Source organism: Tubulanus polymorphus, chromosome 10, assembly GCF_964204645.1.
Source record: "Tubulanus polymorphus chromosome 10, tnTubPoly1.2, whole genome shotgun sequence".
Classification (NCBI taxonomy): Eukaryota; Metazoa; Nemertea; class Palaeonemertea; order Tubulaniformes; family Tubulanidae; genus Tubulanus; species Tubulanus polymorphus.
Window position 1 is genome coordinate 6,933,587 of NC_134034.1, and position 27,571 is coordinate 6,961,157.

Below are 27,571 nucleotides of genomic sequence, written 5' to 3' on the forward strand. Positions count from 1 at the left end.
GAATCGGACACCACTACTCGGCAGGCTGCTCGTCACTTCGATTATCAATTCAAGTTTAAATGAGCAAATTTATTACCGCAAGACTTCACATTCAGCCACGGTCTTCAAACAGTAATTTAAACAATTACCCATTACCCCGGGGGTTAGGAGATTGTTTTTAGGTAGCTTGAAGTATTCATTGAGTTGTACACAACCTTTAGGCCTACTGAGCTTAACTATCTCAAACAAACAAATCATAATTGTTGTAATTATTTACGGATGGATTGAACTTCAAAACAAAATGAAAAATCCGGCAACATTGATGCGATGTAGAAAAGATGTCTGTCTTCATAATCCGAAAATGAAGTTGATTTCACGAAGTGAATACCCCAGAGACCTATCCCTGTCGAATGAGGTGTAGGAATACGATGTTTAGGGGGGTTGAAATTCAATAGGCCTAGGCCCATTCTGTCTGGATGCTAGGCCTACGCATATACATAGGCCTACTAAGTTAAGCTAAGTTTCCTGTAAAGGAGGAATCGGATGTATTAGAATGGTATTAGTGATTCACTGGTTCTGACTTGCAATGATCAATCACAATAATCAAAGATATTTTATTGGCAAAAATGAAGATTTTTTTCTAATTTCATCTGATCAGACGGCTTTATAAACCAAACTTATCATTTGAGTTTTTCATCATTAATGAAACCGGTATCTTATTAATTCCTGATGACTTAGTTACTACGGAGCCCCGAATGAAAGGATCTTTTGTGTTCGTTTAAACACCTTCGCCAAAAATACTTTGTTTGATCGAACCAATTTGAAAAAATCTTTCGAACACAATTGTTTTTGTTTGAAATCATTTTTTTTGGTCCGAACGTATATTGTTTGATCGAACAGAATCGTTTTCATTCGAACAATTGTATTGATGAATGGTTTCAGTAGGTAACACACATGGTTCTCCAGTAGCCGTTTTCTTTCGAACAAAATTTTCTCGTCGCAACATAAAGTTTTTCGTTCAAACAAGTATATTGTAAAAAGTTTTTAGTTTCAACAAAAGTTATATTGTTCGATCGAACAGAATTATTTTCTTTTTAGCCCGCTTGGGACCTAAGTCCCAGCAGGCTATTGCGTTCACTTTTCGTCCGTTCGTCTGTCCATTCGTAGATGGAATTCAGTTATTTTGGGAAGTTTTGAAGACACTTCAATGTAATGTTTTGATATTTCGGTTACACGTGTATCTACACTAGACACATCTTCAGCCCAAAAACTGGCCCTGTCCGAATCAAGATGGCCGACTGGCAGCCATTATTGTTCGCCAAAATCAACACTTACATATTTTTGAACTTTTTGAGGGAAATTTTGAAGGCGCTTTGATCGATTACCTTGTTCTTTCGGATGTATGTGAATCCCCCCAGGGCCCATCAGCATAACAAAAATAGGGTCGATCGGACTTAAGATGATCGTCCTATGACCTTTTTAGTGCCCAAAAATGTCAATTTTGGCCCGAATTCTGAGTCCTGTAGCTCCCTACTGGTTTGCTATTTCTCATTGCAATTTGTGATGGGTATTCTTTGAAAAGGGATGTTTTATACCTGAGGCAGGTATTTTTGATCAACCAATTATGACGCAATTGGCGGCCATCTTGGTGTCATCAGTACTTATTCGTAGGTGGGAAAAAGTTTTTCCACATTATATTGATACCTAAGCGTATTTTGTTACAATATATACAATATCTTAGTATTTCTATATTATATTCGTATCAATGCATATTTTGTAACCACAATCAATTGCAAAGTTGTAGCTCACGACATCATCTATAATTGTGGCAAGTTTTAAGATCATAAGTTATTCTATATGGTCACCAGAGATGAATAGTAGAATTACTTAGTATTTCCTTATTATATTGGTACCTAGGCATATTTTGTTTCCATGATCAATTACAAAGTTATAGTTCGTGACATGTTCTATGATTGTGGTGAGTTTCAAGGTCATTGGGTTTTGAATATGGTCACCAGGGGACGTTGAATATTGAAATTGTTAGATTGTTGAGCATTTGGAACCACTTCCCAAGTGGGCATGGTGTCCCTGGACCCCTAGTTTACAGATGACATATCAGCGTACGTACAACAAATAATTTGACTCTTCTCACCTGTACAGTTTTGTACGCATCAGACATAAAGAAATCAGAAGTTTTTCCACATTATGTACGTTGATACCTAAGCATATTTTTTACCACAATCACTTGAACAGTTGCACCTCATAACATGTTCCATGATTGTGGTGAGTTTCAATGTCATTGGTTTTGGTATGTGGCCATCAGGGATGTTGAATAGTACAGTAACTTAGTATTTCTATATTATATTTGTACCTATGCATATTTTGTTACCACAATCAATTGGATAGTTGTTGCTCATGACGTGGTCTATAATTGTGGTGAGTTCAAGGTAATTGCTATTTGTATATGGCCACCAGGGTGTATTGAATGATACAATTACTTAGTATTTGTATCTATGCATATTCTGTTACCACAATCATTTGGAAAGTTGTAGCTCATGACATGTTCTATGATTAAGGTGAGTTTCAAGGTCATTGGTTTTGTATATGGCCACCAGGAGGCATTGAACAATACAATAACATAGTATGCCCTTATTCTATTGGTGCCTTGGTTTATTTTGTTACCATGACCCAATTGAATGACCCAATTGAAAAGTTGAAGCTCATGACACGTTCTATGATTATGGTTAGTTTCAAAGTCATTGGCTTTGCATATGGTCACCAGGGGGGCGCTGTATAGTAGAATAACTTAGTATTTCCCTATCATAGTGGTAACTTGGCATATTTTGTTACCACAATCAATTCCAAAATCGTAGCTGCTGACATGTTCTATGATTTTGGTGAATTTCAAGGTCATTTTTTTTTTCAAGGTCATTGGATAGGGGCATTGAATATTGAAATTGTTAGATTTGTTGAACATTTGAAGCCACTTCCAAGTGGGCATGGTGTCCCTGGACACCCTTAATTATCAATCCAAAAAGGAAAGTGCATATTTTTACAAGACGAGGCATACATTTTTCAACAAAAGGTTTACCACCTTTGAGCAACCGGAGGTCTTTATGTATAAACTTTAGTTACTTCTGGTTAAAAGGTCGCATATAGTACAATTTTGATTGTATTTTGCCTGTTCAATGCCTTCAATACCTTTCTAGGCCAGGATTTATTTTTATCGTCAGTTGCGACATTTTTTTTAGAAAAAATAAAAGATCTTGAAAAATATGATTAGTCTATTATCTACAGTCAGATGCAGGGCTGATTTTTTCCAGGGGGTTCTACTTGCGGAAAAAAGGTGAATGTCACCCATAAAGACACCTAAGATGGTGATGGTGGTGGTGGTGGGCCGGACTGTGCGACCGCCTCGGGGTGAGAAATTTTGATAATTTACCTGTTTTTAGGTCAAAATATGAAACATAAACATAGACAGATCACGGGAAAACTTGTAAAAAAGAGTATTATCCACGAAAAACAAGGGGGTTCTGGGGGTCCTCCCCTAGAGATTTTGTGAAAATATAATGTTTTTTATGCCAATGAAGTCCTGATACAAATTGTGCTTTTTAGGAAATTCACTGCATAAGTTCTAGTTTCAAGAAAAAAAGATGAAATCATGAAGAATGGTGAACCTTTTTGTTGAAAAAACCATAACCTTTCCAGCTATATTAAGCTAACCCTCTTAATTGTTATGTACCATTGTAGATAGAGCATGATAAGTGGAGTACGCTGAATAATTACTACAAAGATCGGCGAAAAGCAATAATTAATGATTGGCATCGTGATCGTGCAGAGTTACTGAACAAAATTAAGAATACTTTTGCTGACTTACGTCTTATTTATGATAGAGCTCATGCCTTGGAATGTGACAGACAAAAGCAAACAGAAATATGCAGATCACTTAGAGAAAAGGTAAAAACTTTTGCAAAGTTTGAGAGTTGCATCGACTTTTTCGTCATCTTTTTGGAAATATTAAAATGAATGAGGAAGTCCCGAAATTCTGACATTGCAATCCATGCCGGCAATCCGACATACCACGATCCTAGCACCTCTCTACAAATTATAAGGGAATTATTAGGAACCGGGCACCCGATCCCGGCACCTCTGTACAGGGATACATTAGGAACCGAATGCCCACGATACCTGCACCTATCTACAGGGGAATATTAGGAACCTAAAGCCCCACGATCCCGGCACCTCTCTACAGGGGAATATTAGGAACCAAAAGGAATGTCGGGAGTCTCGATATTCCGGCACTCTTGAGACACCGGCACTCCCAACACACCAGCAATCCCGACATCCCGGGGCTCCCGACATTCCGACACACCGTCACTCCGGCAATCCTGCAGGCCGACATACAGACATTCCAGTCATTATTTAACCTGGTCAGTTGTATTGAAAACATTTATTGAAAGGCTTGGGCGTTTAGTTCCTAATATTCCCCTGTAGACAGGTGTCGGGATCGTGGACATATGGTTCCTAATATTCCCCTGTAGAGATGCTGGGATCGTGGGCGTTCGGTTCCTAATATTCTCCTGTATAGAGGAGCTGGGAACGTGGGGCTTAAGGTTCCAAATATTTCCGTGTAGATATGTGCAGAGATCATGGGCATTTGGTTCCTTATGTATCAGGGATCGGGTGTCCGGTTCCTAATAATTCCCTAATAATTTGTAGAGAGGTGCTAGGATCGTGGTATGTCGGATTGCCGGTTTGGATTGCAATGTCAGCATTTTGGACTGCCTCATTCATTTGAATTAAGCTTCTGCAATAAGGGACTTTATTACCATATTTTTACTTGATCCGGTTCAACTTTAGTTGAGAATGAATACGCCACCTCAAGTGAAGTGAATACGCCAATTTAAGTGACCTGAATACGCCGCCTCAAGTGACGTAAACAGCCTAGAGGCCGAGTGTTGACCGATTGTTTTTAAACTTGGTACACAAGTAGGGTATCACTTGCACCAGAAGCCAATTTAAAATTGGGTCGATTCGATTCAAATTATTGCCACCAGGGGGCTGACATGAAAGGTGGTGATTGTTGACCGATTAATTTCAACCTTTCGGTACTTAAGGTACACAAGTAAGTAATAACAAAATCAGGGTTTCATACCAGAGTACGACTCGCCACCACAAGTAATTTTTTTTTTATAAATGGGAGACAGAAAAGCTTCTTAGCATCAATAAATAGCAGAATAAAACCATCAAAAAACAATTTGAAATTAGTCGATGTTTCACAAGAAATTAATTGAACATAAAATATTAGAATTAGAAAAAATAAAAACTGAATATGGTGAAAAAAAGGCAAATTTGAGTTATTTTAGCGTAAATACAACACGTGAATTCAAAGTATTTTTACCTAATAAATGGGTTTCATTAAATAAAGATGAATTAAAAGATTTAGAAGGATTTAAGATAATTCATCATGGAAGAAATGGAGATGGCCATCATGATTTAGAATTGTTGAAAAAATGTTTTTAAATTAATAATGAAAAATAGAAAAAAGAATCAAAAATGTTTTTTGTTGCTTTTTTTCACACTTAAAAACGAGGTTACATTGAGGAGTAAAAATTGATTGAATCTTTAAAATAAAAGCTGAGGTTAAAATGAGAAGTAAAAGTTAAATGAACTTTTAAGATTAAAAACGAGGTTAAAATGAGGAGTAAAAAATTAATGAAGTTTTTAAATTAAAAACGAGGTGATAATGAGGAGTAAAAATTTATTGAATCTTTAAAATGAAATAAAGCTGCAAATAGTGATAACGGGTTTTCTGCACAGTCTTGTTATCCTGTTCAACGGTCAACACAGTTTTATAAAAGGAAGGTCGACAAACAGTCAATTATACCTACTTGGTGCCATGGACGACCCGACCAGATGGTCTTATTTGACTCTGGAAAATCGACTGTTGGGCCTTAATTAGTCTTTATGGATTTGGCCACAAATCATTTGATAAGGTACATCAGCCATTACTAAATAAGCTATTGGGAAACAGTATCAATGATGGGTCGCTCAAATGGCCCAGCAGTTATCTCCAAACAAAAACAGGTGGAAATCAACGGAACGCCTCATCTTGGAATACGTTTGTCTAACTATGGGAGTCACGCAAGGTAGAATCCTAAGTCCTCTTCTCTTCACTGTCGTGATAAATTATATACACAGCAATCCAACATGTACCGGACCGAGTAAATTTCCAAAACGATCTAAACAAGCTGTGTTCGGTACATGGTCAGGAACATGGTAGATGGGCCTAAACTCAAAAGGCATGATATGGATATTGGATACAAAGAAAACCAAGGTTCAGATTATACCCTTGTGTTCAAGTGAAAAGATTATTTTGTTTGAATACAGATTATTCATTATAACGAAAAGACCATTTAGTTCCATCAAAATTTTGTTGTTTGGAACGAAAAACGCTTCGATCGGACAATATACTTGTACGTACAAAAAACTTAATGTTCCAATCAGAAAATTTCGTTAGAATGAAAACGACTCTGTTCGATCGAACGATATGCTTTTCATTCAAACAAAAACTTTTCTTCGTTTCGTCAAAAAATTTGTTCGAATGAAACACGATGTTATTGTTCAAACAAAAAACTTTTAGTCCTAGCAAAAAAAAAATTTGTTGAGCGAAAACAATTTTATTCGAATGAATGTCTGAATGAAAATGATTCTGTTCAATCGAACGAGAAACCTTTCGTTAAAAAAAAATGTTTCCGAACGAAAACAACTTTTTCGGCGAAACTTTCAATGAAAATCTTCATTTTTGCCAATAAAATATCGTTGATAATTGTGATCATATCGGCATTTCTGGAATGCCGATGTGATACTTGCTTTACTGTCTCTAAATATTTTCCAAACCAAGGTCTTTCCTTTTCCATAAGATCCTCCGCATGTATCACAGCTTGAAAGATAGTAAAATTCACTATGTACAGTCTTTTAGAGTATATCCATCATACGTATCATGACTGAGAAGTAACATACCTATAAAACTATTACGAAGTGTGGGATTTTTGCGATTGACTAGATTGTTTTATATATTACAGTTTAGCATTACAAACAGTAAATCTAGATTAAAACTAATGCATACCTGTAAATGACTGGTAACCTGGAAGTGCAGCAACCATATCATCACCAAGTACTCTATGGACCGCTACCAATGAAACTTTCCTCCGGTTTGATACTGCTCCGATTTCAACTTTTGGTTTTAACCCAAGTTTACGAAACATATACAGGGCAACAATGAACACATCACTATCTGGTGTCATAATTGTGATAGTCACAAGCCCATTATTCTTCAAGTTTAACCCCATGCCATATTATTATATTGTCTGCTTCCTCGTGTTTATTGTCATAATCTGACACATCTCTGAAATTTGATGCTGTACCCTTGCTGTACCCTTCCTGAGTTTGCCAACTGGTGTGTCATCTGTGCACAAACTGAATTTACCATCGAAAGTGTTTCCCCGCTTCGATGTTTGCGTTTCCCTTTAATGATCTATCAAGTATCTATCAAATATAAAAAGTGTCCCATCATAGTGTCTGGATCTTGACTTAATGATGTTAATGTAGAATTTGGCAACATCAAGTCAAGTGTTGAACTCTGTTGTTCCAAGCTCTTGCACAATGACCATTCCAACAATTATTATAACTATTATTAAACATAAGGGAACAGTCTTCTTTTACTTCATCTTTAGCAGCCAACTTTTTTTGTCTTTTTCGTATCACTCCACTTTTTGAGATTTAGTTTTTTCATCTTAGCCCAGTTGTTACCACTCTTAATCTTTTCCTCGACATAGTTTTTTAATGCTGCAGATGCTGTCATCCTGATAGTATACCTTCTTGCATTTCAACTGGAATGACCACCTTGGAATAAATGTTGTACAGGTGGTCAGTTGCTTCAATTGTGATGCTGTTTGCAAGTGCTTCATGGAGTGTATTTACTGCAGCATTCTCACGTGGAGTTATCCTACTTGAAGATTCATGGTGTAAATTAACTGCATAATTTGTCGAATGACATGCGATGCTGTCAGCTTCCTGGCTTAGATGAACGAGGTCTGGAAGAAAAACCTTTTTAGAGCATCTTCTCTTTAATTCCTCGTATTCCACCTAACACTTTCATCTTCCTATTTTCTTGCTCCAAAGCATGATCTACACCAAGGAGGCAGAATGGCGCATTAGATTTTTTACACAGAAATGTCCGCCCTGGAAAAACTTCGATATCTCAGGATCTGTTATCTCTAGGCTTCTTATTTTAGCTATGTATCCTGGAACGTGCTGGGCATATTGTCTGTACTTCCCAAAGAAGTAAATGCATAGCTGCTCCATTGCTATCAAATGCATATCTTAATCCACGTTTATTCATTCCACTACAACTTCACACTAGAACTAAATAAATAACACGACATATAGATATAACGACTAAAAATAAATAACTCTATAATAAATTAATTATATATACTACTTATGGCTCACAAGCCTTCTATCAACACTATATTCCTGCACAGCCTACTGCTATGTACAAAACTCACAAATCCCCCCATATCAAATCCTACCCAATACTTATATAACCAAACCCACCCATGCCCAATAAACACATACTGAAAACCCAAAAACCATGACACAACTTATATACCACAGCACCACTGGAGAATACATACTAGAAAATGCATACAGAATAAAACCAATATCACTCACACATAAGTAAATCAATAAATAAATAAATTAATAAATAAAGCAAACACTGAAACCGTCACAGCACTTCTAGTTGGTTTTAGTGTCTTTTTTGTTACTTTATCAGTAAAACCATTATTTGAAAAGATTTCGGAATACTGCTCTGTAAGGGAATTTATTGGGAGATGTGCATTTGGTCGAGACAACCGTAACTTCAGTCCATTATAGAATTCAATATTTGTTGCACTTCTGGGCCACAGTCTTAATCACTTTGATTCCTTTGCACATAAATGATACTGTAAGTGACAACCTGATGAAGTAAGAGACGGGAACTTGATGTAAAGTTGAGTGTTCAAACTTCTTATCACAGCAGCCTGTATTTTGTCTACATTTTTTTCTTCATCCCAGGGATATGGTGTATAGCTTTTCACTAAACGTGCCACAGAAAAAAAAGCGTCTGGTTCAAACAAGTTTTGCTGCGATCTAAGGGTATCACTTTGCTTAACGTCCTCTTTGGTTTGAAGTTGTAAAACAACTTCTAACCATAGTTATCGTACCGACGAAAGAAGTTTGTCGAAAAATGGCATCGGAGAAAACAAAACATAAAGTCGTGATTCGGTCAAATAGTTCTGCAATACATCAGCCATATACATCGATGATACCTGTTAAAAGCTACCATTCTGTTAAATGTACAAAAGAAGTTTCTTAATTTCAATTGTTTCTTAAATTCCAAATTTTGTAATTTGAGTCCGATTTTAATCAAGTGCGTAGGGATACATTAGGAATAGCAAGTGATTGACAAGTAAGCTGCACCATGTTTAACAGCGTCGATTGTTGGTTGTGTCGTGGATTACTCATATCCGTATGAAGTATTAAGGTGAGTGTCAGTGATTGGTGTGTATAGTTTATTCCTCATGAATGCATGGAGGGCCTTTGAATTGTGTGAATAGACATTCATAGCATTGAGAATGACTGCTATGGTCTGCAGTACTGGTACACGCGCGCTGTTGCCGACATCGGCCTCCTCTTCGAAAATTATGAAAAAAATATACCTCCAAAGAAATGTATTTAGCGTCGGATATTGTGTCGAGAATTTCAGATTGATAGATTTTCATATCTTCCAACCACACAGGGGCCGTATCTCATAGAATTGAAGTACCGTACAATGGTGCCGATCGGGTACTGTAAAAACGATAATCCATTTATCCTTTGTCTTTAATGTGTATAAATATTATTATACATCATAGGCACAGAATTATTAGATTATCGATTTACATGTACCCACAACTGGAAAGCTCTGTGCAGCATGTATATATAAAACATTGTATTCATTGCCTATGCCTGTAGATGACAGCAGCCAATGAGTCATTGGAAAAACCCATTCCATGTATTGATCTACTGCTGCTCATAATAGTCCGTGGCTCCACTTCGCGAGATACTGTAGCTCTTCATATGTGGTTGATAAATCAATTACCTAGAAAAACGTTTCTTTTTGGAAAATATTCTGGAAAGCAGGTCCATTTTTCCTGGGAAAAGAAGTATTCCTAAAATTGGTCGGGTCTGGTGTATGAACCAATTAAGTTTCGCGCCTCGCGCCTCAATTTGTCGATGACGTCGGATATGAACAATAACATTACCACGTGCGCAATGCAAACAGACAAATGAGAAAAAAATATTTGAATACATACATGTATTTGATTAGGCGTAACAGAGATTCCTTTGACTTTTGATGAATTATTTTAACTTAAGCCAGCTAGTGGGTGGAATAATTCAATAGTCTCCACATTTTATTCCACAAAGTCTCAAATAATTTCTGCCGACCTTTATTATTCTGCGCATGATATTAGATTTTTCTTTATTTTTAGGATATGAAAAACAAAGAATCATTTGGCAGGTACATTTCATGACTGATCACACTCTCTGCGATAAGGTCACGGATGTCAACAAAAGGCTTCGAGAAGTTTGTGAATCTAATTTGTGTTTTAATTGTCTGGGCAAGCACCGGGCCATTTGGTGTCGTTCAAAAAAACGTTGAAAAAAATGTTCGCAAAATCATCATACGTCTTTGTGTGGTGCCGTGTTCTCGAATCGTGTTAATCCTGTGAAGCGAATCATTCATTCATCAATTGGAGTGCACACGGTATCGACCTATGATCAACCTTCTTCAAACGTCGCGTCATCATCAAATCATGTTCCAGTATCCTCAGAGCTTTGCAAATGTTAGTCCGAAAATTTGCTTGAAAACCACGGTCGTCTCGTTGCAGTCAGAAAGCGTAAATTTGGACGCGAATTTATTATTTGATGACGGATCTCAAAGGACCTTCGTCACAGAGAAATTGGTTAGAGAGTTGGGTGTACAACCAATTGGCAAAGAATTAATTAGTATTGGTAGTTTTGGTTCTAACGTGCCGAGTAATCAAGAAGTTGACGTAGTTAGCATTAAAGTTTTATGCAATGATAATTCAATAGAAATAATCGAAGCTTTAGTCATCCCCTTGATTACTTGACCCTTAGTTAATTTCCAATTAAATCTATGCAAAATTCCGGAATTCAATGGGTTAAGGTTGGCACGTTTTTGTACATCTAATAACTCAAAGTTTGAGATTGATATTCTAATCGGTAGTGATTACTATTACAAATTCATTCAGTCCAATCTAATTAAATCTTCAGCTGGACCTGTAGCATTAGATTCCAGATTAGGGTACATTATATCTGGACCTGTATTTTATGAATTTAATTCTAGTCGTTCTGAGACCAATCAGCTAATGAGCGTTGTTTTTGAACCTGAAGAGAATTATTGAGTCTTGAAACTATTGGTATACAACCACCTACACTGCAAGAGAATTTTTTTTGAAAACTATTGTACCAATTATATTTCGAAGTCAGATAATATGTACATTGCCAGATTGCCCTGGAAAGAATCGCAAGGCAATTTACCAAATAATTTTGGTCTAGTTAATTCCAGAACACTTTCATTAGCTCGTCGATTAGCTAAAACTCCAGATATGCTGGACAAATATCATGGCATAATTAAGTATCAATTAGAGCGGGAATTTATAGAGAAAGTTGATTCTAATGACTGTGTATATTATGATAAGTTACATTATTTGCCTCATCATCCCGTTTTCAGACAATCCAGTACAACTCCTATACGAATTGTTTTTGACTGCAGTAGTCGTCAGACCAATAACACGTAGTCTTAATGATTGTCTAGAATCAGGTCCTTTATTGAATGATATTTCTTCAATTCTAATACGCTTTAGATTGTCAATATACGGGATTGTTTCTGACATTGAAAAGGCTTTCCTTCATGTTGGCTTGCATAGTGCTGACAGAGACTTAACTCGATTTTTATGGTTGAGCGATCTAAATGATCCAGAAAGTGAATTTGAAACTTTCAGATTTAAGAGGGTATTATTTGGAGCCACTTGTTCCCCGTTTATCTTGAACAGTGTTATTATTTACCATTTACGGGCTAGTGGTGGATTATTTTCAAATAAAATTTTACGTGACATTTATGTCGATAACATAATAACTAGTATTTCTAGCACTGTAGATGTAGTGAAATTTTATGATGAATGTAGATCTATGAAGTCATCGACAAGTTTCAATTTTCGGTCATGGGCTTTAAATTGTTCAGAATTGAATAGTTAAGCTTCAGAACATGGTATTTTGGATACCTCGGAAAATGTCAAATTTAAGGGATGAATTGGAATCCGGTTTTGGATAAATTTTCGTTTCCGCATAGTGAATTGCCTTTTAAATCTCCTGTAACCAAAAAGAATATCTTACACTCGATAGCATCTATATTTGACCCATTTAGGTATTTGAATCCTGTGACTATACGTGCAAAGATTTTGTTACAGGACATCTGTAAGGCAGGACTTGATTGGGATTCTGAACTTCCATGTGAAATTGTTGAAAAATGAGGTTCTATCCGTAAAGATTTAAACGCGTCTCTCAAGTTGGATTTCAATCGTTGATATTTTTGTGGTGATATTTTAGAGCCCGATCTTCATGTATTTGGGGATTCTAGCTCACATGCTTATGGTACAGTAGCTTTTTTGAAAGGTGATAAAGATTCGGCTTTCATTATGTCAAAGAATAAAGTTTCGCCCTTGAATGGTATGTCAATTCCAAAACTCGAATTAATGGCTGCGACAATAAGTCCAAGATTGTGCAACCATGTCAAAAAATCTTTGGAGCCTGTACTGAAATCACCATGAAAAGTATTTGTATGTTCTGATAGTCAAGTAGTTCTCAGCTGGATTCGAAACGAGAAAAACCAACCTACATTCTCTCAAAATCGAGTGAATGATATACGGAAAATTACTGATATAAATGATTGGCATTATGTATCGAATGTCTGTTTCGAATCCAGCTGATATACTCACACGCGGTATAAGTGGCTACATTTGATTTATTTAATAAATCTTTTTCTCCTTTACTCGAGTTTTCCAGTGGTTATTACTTGGTTGACCTATTTTGCATCATCTCACCACCAATATAAGTCTTTAAACTGACTCCTGAAATGGAATAATCTTAACTGAACCTTAATTGATTACAAAGAACTATTCACACATTGATGAGATGTGTTACTTGTTTGCCAATCTATGTAACTATTCCTTATAAGTTTTTTTTGAATAAATGAATTCTGGTTTTTAAATTCTTTTAATCTGTGAATAGTGGGATTTTATCTTATTATCCGTTCACAACGTTTGAGTGTGGTTATCGTTCTATTCCTAATAAGACTGTTTCTTCGAACCTCAGGACTCTCAAGTCCTCTTGTTAGAATGGTCAATGGTTTGTTTTTCTACCCTTCCTACCTAAACGGATACAGTCCAGATTTGACGATGCTACTGATTTATTGTAACATTCTTTTAGTTGTTGTAGTTGTTGTTGAGTAATTGGCCATTTTTCCAAAAAAACTATGTAATTACAGGCAGGAAATTAAAATGAGGGGGAACCAATAAACTTTTGGGCATAGGTTCCCTGCTTTACAGGAACATCGCCTGCACCATCATCATCCATTTCGAAGGATTTCAGATGTCTGTGTTACTGGCATTATCTATTGCCCCTTATTGCTATGCATTGTAACATATCAAAATTGCAAGTGTGAAATGAATAAGAATAATGGCACCAGAATTATCAGGGGGCTCCAATCTATTTCATGTAACAAATGATCAGGGCTTGGTAAACAAGCGATAACTAAGATAATGGAAACAGGCACTGTTGCCATGGTAATTAATTGCTATTTGAACCTTTTTTGGGGTCAAATCCAGAGAACTTTATCTACACACACACACGTCAAATCAAAGAATATCAATCATTTAACGATTGAATTAAAAATTAAAGAAAATCATTCGTCCGTCCGTCCGTAGACGGAATCCAGTTATTTTGGGAAGTTTTGAAGACGCTTCAAGGTAATGTCTTGATATTTGGGTTACACATGTATCTACCCTAGACACATCTTCAGCCCAAAAACTGGCCCTGTCAGATTCAAGATGGCCGACTGGCAGCCATTGTTGTTCGCCAAAATCAGCACTTTTTACACATTTTTGACCTTTTTGAGGGAAATTTTGAAGACGCTTTGATCAATTACCTTGATCTTTCGGATATATGTGAATTCCCCCAGGGCCCATCGGCATAACAAAAATTGGGTCGATCGGATTCAAGATGGCCGTCCTTTGACCTTTTTAGTGCCCAAAAACGTTAATATTGGCCCAAATTCTGAATCCTGTAGCTTCCTACTGGTTTATCATTTCTCATTGCAATTTGTGATGGGTATTCTTTGGAAAAGGATGTTTTATACCTGAGACAGGTATTTTTCATCAGCCAATTATGACGCAATTGGCGGCCATCTTGGTGTCAGCAGTACTCATTCGTAAGTGGGAAAAAGTTTTTCCACATTATATTGATACCTAAGCGTATTTTGTTACCACAATCATTTAGAAAGTTGCAGCTCATAACATGTTCTATGATTGTGGTGAGTTTCGAGGTCATTGGTTTTTGTATATGGCCACCAGGGGGGGTTGAATAATGCAATATCTTAGTATTTCTATGTTATATTCGTATCAATGCATATTTTGTAACCACAATCAATCGCATAGTTGTAGCTCATGACATCATCTATGATTGTGGCAAGTTTTAAGGCCATTAGTTATTCTATATGGTCACCAGGGGGCGTTGAATAGTAGAATAACCTAGTATTTCCTTATTATATTGGTACCTAGGCAGATTTTGTTACCATGATCAATTACAAAGTTATAGTTCGTGACATGTTCTATGATTGTGGTGAGTTTCAAGGTCATTGGGTTTTTGAATATGGTCACCAGGGGGCGTTGAATAGTAGAGTAACTTAGTATTTCCATATTTAAGTGGTAACGAGGCATATTTTGTTATCACAATCAATTACAAAATCGTCGCTGCTGACATGTTCTATGATTGTGGTGAGTTTCAAGGTCATTGGATTCTGTATATGGTCACCAGGGGGCGTTGAATATTGAAATTGTTGGATTGTTGAGCATTTGGAACCACTTCCCAAGTGGGCATGGTGTCCCTGGATCCCTAGTTACTTATAGCACAATGACAATAACAAAAAAAAATTCCCCTATTTGACAGGTACTCCAACAAAAACCATTGCTATGGCAACTAAGACAACAAAAGAAAAAAACGCAACATGATTTTTCTGACTCGTCATGGTATCTTGAATCTGAAACTGGTTGTTGCCAAGCTCTAACATAGATTTCCCACTCAAGTGAATTGCCTCCAGACTATTAGGGGGATACTGGAGTTGAGCACCTAGGACCTTTAATTTTTCCTTGTTGTTGCTTTACTTTATGGATTTGTCAGTTGAGGTGGGAAATATAATGACATGGTAGTTGGCATCATGGTATCATGTCTTATGAATATTAGTTATCATTACAACATGAAATAGTACTATGAAACATTCATCTCTAGGCTTTCGGGGAACATAAGTTGGTTTAGAATTAAAGAATTAATAACCTACTATCCTCTGTGTAAAATGCTCTCAGCAAACTATAGAGTTGGGAAGCATTCTGGATTTTGAAAAAAATTGAAAATTATTCTTTTTTTCATCATCAGGTTTGTGTTTGGAGAGAACAGAAATCTGAACTAATGGAACTTGCAGCTGCAGTTGAAAGAAAGCGTAAAGAGAAAGAAGAACACAACTATTTAAAGGAACTAGAAGGACAACGAAGACGTAGGGTTATAGAAAAAATGAAGGTAGGATGCTTGTGCACACTTTTCCAAACCATCTACATATTCTAGAAGTTTCATGAGTGAAGATCGCAGGCAATACTGGATCATAAAACCTTTCTGAACAGTTTAAAGCATTCATTCATACAGTCAAATCCGCTAAATCTTATTGATATTATCGGTTAGGTTAATCAGATACTGTTAATCTGTATTCCGTCATAATTTTCTGGTCCAAATGTCACTTTCCTATGTATATTTCCTTTGAGTACTGTACCCTTTCCTATGGTCTTTGCAAATAATTTCTAAATTTGGATTGATCGCCAATGGATCTATGCGACCTGGCTCTGTGGTATTGCATTCAGCCACTCGGGATTATTCGTTTCAATCTGAATTAATTCATAAGGGATTTAGGATGAAGGAGACTTTGCTGCTGTCTTTTTTTCTTTTTTTACCTTAGGTTAAGGATTGACCCTGTTATTTATTTGATTGTTAGACCCACCACCCCTGCCTGGAACAAAATGCAGGATTTTTTCCAGGAGGGGGTTCATAAAAAATATTAATGTTAAACTGCCGACTAAAATCTCTAATGATAGCAGGGTCCTATAAGACATATTGTTTGGCCAAACATAAGATGATATGGTTCCGATAATGCGGTACTGTCCGCCCACTTTGTCTTAAGTACATTCTTTCAAGAAAACAATTACAAAAATTTTATGATAGTTGACTGCTCGCGACCCCTGAAATCTGGATCTGCGCCTAAGGGGGTTTGATTTTGAAAATGGAAATCGAAGTACAGATATAAGTGTGGTATCTCAACTCAAGCACAAACACCAACGACTTCTTCAGAACAGATCACGTTTTATTTAAAAATGTGAACAGCGGCTGACAGCCATCTCTAATTACATCATCAATTACAACCGATAGGGCGCACTGCCGTATATAACATTGTATTAACCCATTAATCTCAAATACACTACAATAAGGTAGTTGTTTGATCGGCGGGCGAGTTGATAGAATTTCTCGGGTAGATGTTGATGTAAAATTCATCTAAGTTGAAAGTCCCGCGTGTTGACTAGATGAAAGGAAATCATCCAAAGTGAAGTTATATGACATCAGCGGTGCAGCTTCGGTGAGGATGGGTCTCTCCGTCAACTGATGCAGTTGGCCCATCACATCTGGTGATGAGTTTGCTTAAAAGTGAAAGTTGTACATGGGGGCAGTTTTGTGTTTATGGTATACAGTGCATATACTTGCGCTCTCTTTACGGTGAGTCCTTTTGGTTTGGGGCTTCCCTATTTAATTTTACATTGTTTGGTAAGTTAATTCAGCTAATTCAAAACCAATATTAATCAAGAAACGAGCTGGACACCAATAGGCCACCACCAGGCCTCCTTCCGTCCGTGATTTTGATGATGATGATGATGACGACGACGACGACGACGAAATTTATCGTACTGTGAAGTTTCTCATTTTTAAACTGCGTCTTTCCTGGAAGAACTAACTGTAGACCGTGATAATTGGAGTATTAGATATCTATTAAACTGAATATTTAATTTGGTTGTATTTTGAATGCAATAATGCTGCTCCCTGCTTAAGGCCAACATCGTGGTGGTTACGGATGAGGTCATCTGTTCAGGGCCTGGGACAATCAAGTTCTGTTTTCGTCCTGTCGGGCAAAATCGGACATTGTTTGCTCAAGGGATAATCCTTGCAGGACTTATGAGGTTTGGTCGGAAGATCTTTGCATTCGGACTGACAAATCCCGGAACAGAAAGATCATTGGCAGAGATTCCTCAGTTTCGGCTGACGGGCTCACTGTAGAGCTATTGGCTCTATTAAGCGTATAAACGGAGCAGTCGCTGGCTGTACTAGCATGGTCAGCTTCCCAATTCTGTTCTGGAGTTACTACAGGTAAGCCTATTCCTGATTGCCTGTTAGGTCACTAGCCCACTCATTTATTCGGAATTTTGACACTGAATTCCTGGATGCTGGGGTAGGGTCTTATTTCAATGAGGATTTAGTCCCAGAGGTGGCAATTCCTTCTGGCTCGTAACACGGTTAGCCATGCCTTATCTCTGTGCCGTTCATTTTTATCTGATCCTGCGGGGAACATGCCATTTTATGATCAGTGAGTTAGCAACTCGCGCTAAACCCTCGGTGGCTCATCTTGTCGGCAAGTTTCTTGTCCGCCGTTACAAGAGAATGGGCTCGATTAGATACGCAATTATGGGGGAAAATTCGCCGTTTTCATATCCTCCCTCCAACAGGGCATTAAATCTGGGAAATATTTTAGTTCGATGGATTGACCTATAGGGGCATTTTGCTCGGCTTATTAGGCGACTCCATGTGCTGTGGATCATGTTCACTGGATACTGGATCATGTTCAGCCCGGATACTGGTTTAGCACTGTCGGGTAGTTCTCTGCCTTAGTCTGGTCTGGGGGCGACAACGTCAATCCTGGACGTATCGGCCCCACTCCGCGCAGTTTTTACGCGAAGCAGCAAACACAAACATGGCCACTCTCTCAATTTTCAATGATAGAAATCGTGTGTGTTCAATTATTTCGGCTGTTAGAGTTTTAAGGCACAATATAAGTTGATGATGTGATATGGCGATGTTAATTAATGATAATTCCGCAGTGAAGCTAGTCACCAACGGTGCCGATTGAGTGTACAGCTGCCAAAAACACTGAAATGTGCGTAGTTGCATAACTATTTGCAGTGAATTGCAGACGAAACATGAAGCCTTAACGGCCGTTTAAAAAAGAATTATACCAATCGCAATTGTAAAATAAAAATGAGATAGAACCTAAGTTAAAATTCTGGCCATTTCTAAAGTGTTATTACTAATTTTTAGTCAGTGCCAAACGTTTAGTTTTCCAACAACAATGAGGGGTGGTAGGTAGTCATGCAATTCAAGTCATCATTTATTACACGTTACTTCCGTGTTGTTGAAAATCTCGCGAGTCCTGGACCAAACCCAATTGAACAATGTGATCTGTGTGCTGGCCACAAATGCACACAGATCACACTACACTACCCATTACACACTCCAGTACCCACAGCTTTCATATATCCATCCAAATATTAAGAGTGTCTTTCTTCCTGGATATCCTTACAAGGGTAGGTTTGTTCCAGCATATAACAGTTTTGACAATTGAGCTATGCGAAACTCGCCCTTGTCCATGGTACCTCCGACCCAGAGTCAGTTTCCAGGAAAATAGAGGGAATGCAGTGTTCTCTGGGCCACCCTGCTAAAATTTAATGCCGCCCTGCTAAAAACTCAGAGCCCTACCTAATGTTTTTACTGCCCTGCTTAATTTTTTTTCGGTTTCGTTGTGGTATGCGTAATTTACGGGAAGCTAAATCACGATGTGCCTACATTGTTGTGAAATCGGATGCGTAAAATGTTCAAGTAGTTGGAACGTAGCCAACGATAACGGCGGTGTGTAGAATGATTGGCAGCTCAGTGTTCGGAGCCTACTATCAGTATCTACAAGAGCGCGCGCTGCATATGGCAAGCGTCTCTGATCAATAAAGTTTGTTTAGCGTCTGTGGATCATCAATACATGTATGCGCAAATAAAGTTTTTTTTGTTGACTGCATCATTGATATTGTGTCATATATATCTAGTAGGATTTTCTTTGAGCTGAGTAAAGGTAACACATCAAAAAAGCAGCCAAAAAAGTGATATGTAGCGGTGATAGTTAACATCAACGTGAGTGTGACAGTGTATTCATATCCCTGGCCAAGTGCCAAGTACCTGGTTTCCTGGAAAACTACAACTAAGCCACGTGTTGAGGCATGTTCTTCTCACTACACGCTGCGCTGCCTCGGCGCTGTTGCTTGTAAAATATCTTATCTTATATGTCCCATTTGATTTCATCAAAACCATTTGATTTCATCAAAATAGATTTTACGCTTCAAAATCGTCTCGCTTTATTTTCTAAAAAAATTGCATGTAAGTGTTCATGCATTCATTCTCTCCAGGGCGTAGATCATTGTCAGTTTCTCTAAAAATAGACAACCATCATAGTAACTGAGCCACTCGCCCAGTTTTCGTTGATAGATTTATTGTGATATTTGGCGTCCAGCATTAAAACCATCTGTGACTTCATGAATTCCAGTATGATTTTCTGTCTCAGACACTCTGAGTGGCGTTAAATTTTAAAATTTTCTTGAGGGAAGGCCCCCAATCAACGCGTCATCATTGAAGAACAAGGATGGGTTTCGGGTCAGGCTGATCTTATTTTTGCCTCCCGCAGTCAATTATGGGCACCAGTTCCAAAGCTAGTCTTACGTTGTTGAGAGCTCTGTTCTTCCCGTCTCTTCTGTTGGTGTGTTCCTGTATTTCCGTTGAATTGAGGAAGATTCAAGAGATCCAAACCAAGTCCACCATGTGTACTCCATGGAAGAAGTGCTCTGATCCGGCTCCGGCGACGCAAGGTTCGGCCCGGACTCTGGCAGAGCCAGCTCAAGCTTCGGATCAAGTGCCATCTGGTCATAACAGTTCCAGTGCGTATCAGGGCATGGGGAAGGCTCCAAAAAGGGCTCTTTCGGAAAAACTAAAAATGAATTCTCGGGACCAGTTGGATGTTGTCTGCAACAGGCAGCCACCCACTGGTCCGACCTTTTCGCAGACATGTAGCCCTCCCGAGTCATCTCACGCAGCTCCCGTGTCAGTTTCTTATGGCGACCGAGCCAGCTACGACTATCCTGACATATATACATATTTTACGACGAATTAAAAATTTAAGTAATAAATGTACGATTTAATTCTTCAATTTTAATGATACCATAAACTGTTATCATACTATGTAGTTGTGACTAAGAAACTAATTTCATCAATAAATGTTTACGGATTAATTCTTCGATCAATAAACTAGACTCCACTTGAGTCGGATCTCATCTTGGGACTGTAATAATATGACCGTCGAGTGATATCCGTGTTGGATGTTATGTATTTTATAAAAATTGTTCAAAAAAATTCCCAATCGAACGCAAAACTTAAACTATGCACGACTAGAACGAAGACCTATGCACTTTCACAAAACTTTCTTCACACATGGAATTATTCATGTAACCACTTCGGGGAAGCTCCAGCTACGACTATCCTGACAAATGTACGTATTTACGATGAATAAAACGAAGTTTTCATCTATATGGCACATAAACTGTCATCATACTACGTTGTCATGGCTGATACAATATTTGCACCAATAAATAGTTACGATTTTATTCTTCTATCAATACTCTAGACTCCACTCGAGTCGGATTTCATCTTTGGACCGTAATAAAATTTTTCAACAAACATCTCGTGTCGAACGGTTATCCAGGTTGATCGTTTCCTGATCAAGCGAAGTCCGCAGTACACGTTTATGTGTCAAACGTTTATGTCGTTTATGTGTATAAACTGTCATCATACTACGTTGTCTTGGCTAATACAATATTTGCACCAATAAATAGTTACGATTTTATTCTTCTATCAATACTCTAGACTCCACTCGAGTCGGATTTCATCTTTGGACCGTAATAAAATTTTTCAACAAACATCTCGTGTCGAACGGTTATCCAGGTTGATCGTTTCCTGATCAAGCGAAGTCCGCAGTACACGTTTATGTGGCTAAGAAATTCCTCGCCATTAACAAAATTGAACTGGGTGCATAGGTCTTCGTTTTAGTAGTGCATAGTTTTAGTAATGCTCACACACGCAAAATCAAAACTATGCATGACTAAAACGAAGATCTATGCACTTATACAAAACTTCCTTCAAACATGGAATAATTCATGTAACCACTTCTGGGAAGCTCCCATTTCCAACAATAGGGTACCCGCATGAACAGCTATCCACCAGATGGCGTGACGAGCAGTAGATTATCTGTTGTCAAATCAGCTCATTTTCAATCAACTTTGAACTGGATTTTTGTTACTCCCAAATTATCACAAATACAATGTCTATCATAAAATACTGTCACAAAAAGTCTGTCACAAATACTGTCATTCTTATACTGAAACTCTGATATCGGTATAGTTTTCATTAATATTTGATTTGTTTTAGATTCAATTGATATGTAGAACAGTTCGAACGTGGACGAACATACGTATATATGCATAAACATATGAATTGAGGCACTTGGACTGAAAAATCTGTTCCATTCAATTTGAAAAAAGAAATGTACTGTTTGTCATAAATTGCGTTCAAATGTAGGAAAAACCACGATCATCAATAGTTTTGTTTATATGTGATAGCCAAGGGCTTTCAAATTTATCCAATTGATACAAATTGAAAGATATTTATAAAGAATTGAATTAAGTATGCTTTCCTTTCCAGTTACCGGTTTGACCCAAAAATTAATCACCGTGCGTCTAACGTCTATAAACCTAGATGTGATAATACTTGTAAGTTGCGAGAATATTTTGTCACATTAAAATGCACAGAAGAAACAATGAGTATTTTCTAAAATCAATATTTTCATATCCCCAGATCTTACACCAGTACATGGCTATAGGAGCGACACACATATCAAATAATTCAAACATAACATCAATGGGGAGTTTTGACGTCTGCCTTTTGAGTGATCGAAAACATAGCTCTTATTAATTTATCGTGAAGATACTGTTTTGCCTCAGCAAAGTTACGATTGCACCAAAATGTTACTCCAAGCTGTACATATTCTTCAACTACTTCTAAGTCTTCTCAAATCGCTAAACATTAATTTCTAAATCGGTGACGGTCAGTGCTTCTAAATTGTCAGTCAACTTTCGTAATCATAGCCATGATGTATATAATGGGGTACCCCCAACGCTACTGTGGCAATTGAGGATTCCATGTATGGCAGGCGAGGATCCGCTAGGTTTGCTAGTGGTTACTCGGTTACCACACTTCAATGTCTTCTACATTTCAATTTAATTTGAGTCCACTTTTCTCATTTGTAAACCAAATTCTAATAAAACTATACCGTACACTTATTGGGTATAGCATAGATATTCTGTCAAAATGTAACAACAAATATACCCGTCAGACTTTCATTTTTTACCCGTAAAAACTAAACATCGAAATTTACTCGTCAACTCAACTTAAATACTCGTCGAAATGTCGTATTTGAAGTGTCAAATACGATCTCACATATTCTGACAAAACGAAATCGCTATCGTTGATATTCTGTCAAAACTGAATGTTCATTTGACGCGTCAAAAACGGTATCGTAGAATTCTGTCAAAATTAAAACTTCATATTTGCCAATCGCCCATCAAACACAAAGTATTTATCCGTCAAAAACATTGTATTTACCCATCAAAAACATTGTATTTACCCGCCAAAACCAATGATTTTACCTGTCAAACACATCGATTTTACCTGTCAAACACATTGTATTTACCCGTCAAAAATATCTTGTTTTTACCCATCAAATTATGCATCAAGTTACATATTTGGAGGAATATCTGGACCTCAAATATCAATTTTTGAAGACGCTTCAATGGATTGGCCTCATATTCTTTTTCGCCAAAATTAGCACTATTCGCTGATTTTTTAGGGAAATTTTGAAGACTCCTCGACCTTTATCTTTTACATATATTTCAGTATAGAATACATGCAATATGAGCTTTTGCGCGAACTGTTACTCGCGCGAGCATTCTACGAATTCAGCGCTTTGCGCGAGGTGAAACTATCGACGGGAGCCGTTCGAGTACGCGAGCTTTAAATCACCACTCCGCCCCGTTCGAGTGCGCAAGCTTTAAACCACCACTCCGCCCCGTTCTAGTACGCAAGATTTTTTGAGAACATTTTCATACGCAAATACGATATTCAGATATTTTATGAACATGTTTGATGAACATTTTACGCCTAAGTTGCACGGATTTAGGAAAACCCACAACCATGTATATTCATGATGAATCATCATAGGCCTATGACGGTACTACAAGTAATGCTGAGATCGTCTCAATTGACTGACGGATTGACGGATTGCCATAAAAACAGCAATTTTTATTTCCCCATCTTACTTTTCTGCAAGAAGTCATAAAAATTATCTTCGTGCATATATATTTGAAATTTTGAATAATGCGTTATATAGAAAAATGGTTTTCATTTAAAAAATAAAAAATAAAAAACCACCGTCCTCGACATTTCCAACTAAGCCGCGAGTTTTCAGTATTTTTAACTTACACAGCTCGTAGAATCGTATATATGTTAATCGTGGAATCAAGATGCAAATTGTGGTGAATTTTAGTGGGAACTAGACGCCATGATGAATCATTTAACCCTCTAACTTGATTAGTCATTCTTGTATTTGGCTCGGCGAACTAATTTAACAAATTAATCCTAAACAAAAAGACATATTTTGCAAATGTAGTGGGAACTACTAATTTTTAATAGCCGCCGCCGCAAATTGTGACTGAATGATTATGCCCCTAAATGCGTAATTAGATTAAACCATACATTGTCATCTCTCCCTGATTTTCAATATAAATTCTTAAGCCTTGAATTATAAACCTTAATATACATTCAACCTTCCAAACGAAAAGACTACATTTTATAGCTCCTTGAAATACATTCCAATACGTACACGTGTGATAATGAATGCTGCGGCGCGTAAGGCATGGCAACAGGTCGAAAAAGCAGTTAAAAGATACGCAGAGGTTACCAAAAACGAAGTTGCAGCTTTGTGTTTTTTTGGAAACCAATCTCAAAAGATTGAGAGTGTTTTGACTGGGACTAGCGATTTAATGCAGGAATTAAACGAAAAAAGTGGCGAAATCTTGGAGAATATGAATAAAAGAAAAGGTGATGACCGTGATGGAGTGATATTGTCATGTGAAAAAATTTGCCTGCCGGATGTGAAGAAAATTTATGGAAGATCGTTATGCGATTTGAACAGCAATGAAGTTCGAGGATTTTGCGCTAATTTAGTATTCACGAGCAGAAAACTCTTAGGAAGGATAGCTAACAATCCGAAATGGGGTGACGAATCGCAACGTTTACCCTGGTGGCCTGAAACACTGGAATGGAAAAATCCCCGGTGTGATTTCAGACCAAAAAATCAGCGTGATATAACATTTGCAGAAGCTATACGCAAAGTTTGTGGAGCTGCTTATCAGTTCCATGAAGTATCTCAACTAACCGGTAAGAAGTTTTTTATGTAATAATATTTAATGACATTATTTTTTTCATGAGGCCTTTCATTTAGTTCGGACAATTAGAATACATATAATTAGTATCTTCAAGAAGTGATATAAAAGCGGTGGATAAATTTAATTAATATCATAAACATATTTACCTGTGAACCTAATTTAGCAAACTAAGGGAGCAGTGAGATATAACCATCGTAAATTTAACTATACGCATTTAATTTTAGACTGCCTTTTTCATGATCAAAAAAGTTGGTCTCAATATACATGTAACAATGTTGAAATATATGTCCACTTCTCAACAGGCAATGACATTACAGCAGAACTGACACCGCCTTTTTCATGATTAAAAAAGTTGGTCTCAATATACATGTAACAATGTTGAAATATATGTCCACTTCTCAACAGGCAATGACATTACAGCAGAACTGACACGGCTTTCAGAAAATTCGTCATTCGTTTCTGTATTACCAGCACCAGTTGAATTCGCAGATGTACCAGAGACTGAATTCGCAGATGTACCAGAGACAAGTAAGTAACACAGGAGACTTGTTTGACATTAGTTGGGCTATTTATTCTAATGTTTTGGATGTTCAAATAATAACTAAAAATTCATTCGAGAAAATTATAATTTATTATTTACATTTGAATTCTATAATGATTTAAAAGGATGAGGAAAATACCCGTACAGAAAAAAACATAATTTTTACATTAGCAATTGCTGGACAAAACTTTATTGGTATATTTAACTAATAATGTAAATTATTTCTTTGTCTACGTTTTTCAGCCAAAAGCTCGTCATGTAACACAAGTGCTGTAAATCATCTGCCTCAATCATCATTTCAACTCAGCAAGTCCATGATTATAGAAACAATTGAAAATGGCAACATAAGTGACATCTTGAAGCTGAACGTAACAGAAATATCAGGTAAATGAATACACTAATGCCTAATAACATTTTTCCAAACTGCAGCAAGATATTCTTTACAGTATATACAAATACATTTTTCTGAATTAACCTTCAAAAATCTAAAGTTCTGATCTATATACATGTCGATATTCTACTGATTATAAAAATGTATGAATTCTATAATGAAAATAATGTAAATTATTTCTTTGTCTACGTATTTTATCCGAGAGCTCGTCATGTAACCCAAGTGCTGTCAATCATCTGCCTCCATCATTTCAACTCGGCGAGTCCATGATTATGGAAACAATTGAAAATGGCAACATAAGTGACATCTTGAAGCTGAACGTAACAGAAATATCAGGTAAATAAATACATTAATGCCTAATAACATTTTTCTTCAAAAATCTAAAGTTCAGATCTATATACATGTCAATATTTTAAAAATTATAAAAATGTATGAAATAATAAAATTCAACTTATGAATGAAATTATCAATTAAATAATTGTATGAGTTCATGAAATAATAATTTTCTAAATAGCCAGGATGAACGAATATGATGGACCTGAAATCCTAAGCCGCACAACAGATGATGTTTATGAAGACAGTAGCTCGAAAGGTGATAAAGCCGTCAGCAAAACATCAATAACAACAGAAACTAAACGCCCTAACAGGAAGAGGAAACCAACAGAGAAAATGTCCGAGTACTTGAAGAAGCGCAAAGTTCTGTAAATACATGTATCAATAAAACAATTAAAATATTCATATTTCCTTGATGTAATAGAATCAATATTTGAGGAAAGGTACTTTATCACGACGATGCATTAATCTTCTGTTTCTTATCTTTATTCTTTATTGTTAAAAACAAAGCAATGTTACGAACAAAATTTTCAGGTTTCATGTATGAAAGCTGAGCTTTTAACCTTACAATGCCAGTATTAGCTTGTTCATTGATTTGAGTATTAATGCTGTGCAGGTCAACATTGGACTTGTATGTATCTATCTTGTAACCTTCACAGCATCCAACATGATTCTTCCAATGCAAACGGTCAACACAGAACATAGTATGTAGAAAAAACTGTGGTTCCCTAAAAATCATGTAAAAAGAAAGTAAATACTTTAAGAAATAGAATTATTTCTAAATAAGGTCACGTGCAATGAGATATTTTACTATTGCGATTACAATTATTTGTTTTAAAAAAACATACCGGTTCAAGCTATACTGATGTAGGCGACAGGCATTGTCATATACAATAACTTTCGGAGCTTTTGCAAATCTTGTTTTGAAGATGCTAAAAGGGTGCCTGGGAGATTCATGACTCTGCATAACCTAATTAATAAAAGTGGATAGTTTATTTCATACATGAGTGTAGTTAAAAATTACACTGTCCAATTAAGTTAGGCATTAATAACTTTAAAACCCACTGTATACATAATTTAAGATGCAATAATAAAAATAAATTAAATAATAATTTGTTTTTAATCTTAAATCTTGTATGTAGTAGGTTTGAAACTTATTATCTGTTCTCCACATTTGAGTGGTAATTCTACTATTAAGTTAAACACATACCTGGAAACCATAGTTAACACCATGCGAACAGAAAACTGTGAAGATGCCCGAAGTTA

At 36.8% G+C, this 27,571-nt stretch overlaps 1 protein-coding gene across 3 annotated transcripts in view; it reads left to right on the plus strand.

Annotated features, from left to right (window-relative positions):
- LOC141912063 (coiled-coil domain-containing protein 148-like) overlaps window positions 1-27,571 on the plus strand; it is a 131,156-nt gene that overhangs the window by 66,629 nt on the left and 36,956 nt on the right. For 2 of the 3 annotated variants that reach the window (XM_074803243.1, XM_074803244.1), the window contains exons 8-9: window positions 3,730-3,936; window positions 15,796-15,936. In XM_074803243.1, the coding sequence (XP_074659344.1) occupies window positions 3,730-3,936; window positions 15,796-15,936 (348 nt within the window). The remainder of the gene's footprint in view (window positions 1-3,729; window positions 3,937-15,795; window positions 15,937-27,571) is intronic. The other variant, XM_074803245.1, reaches the window with a different exon arrangement.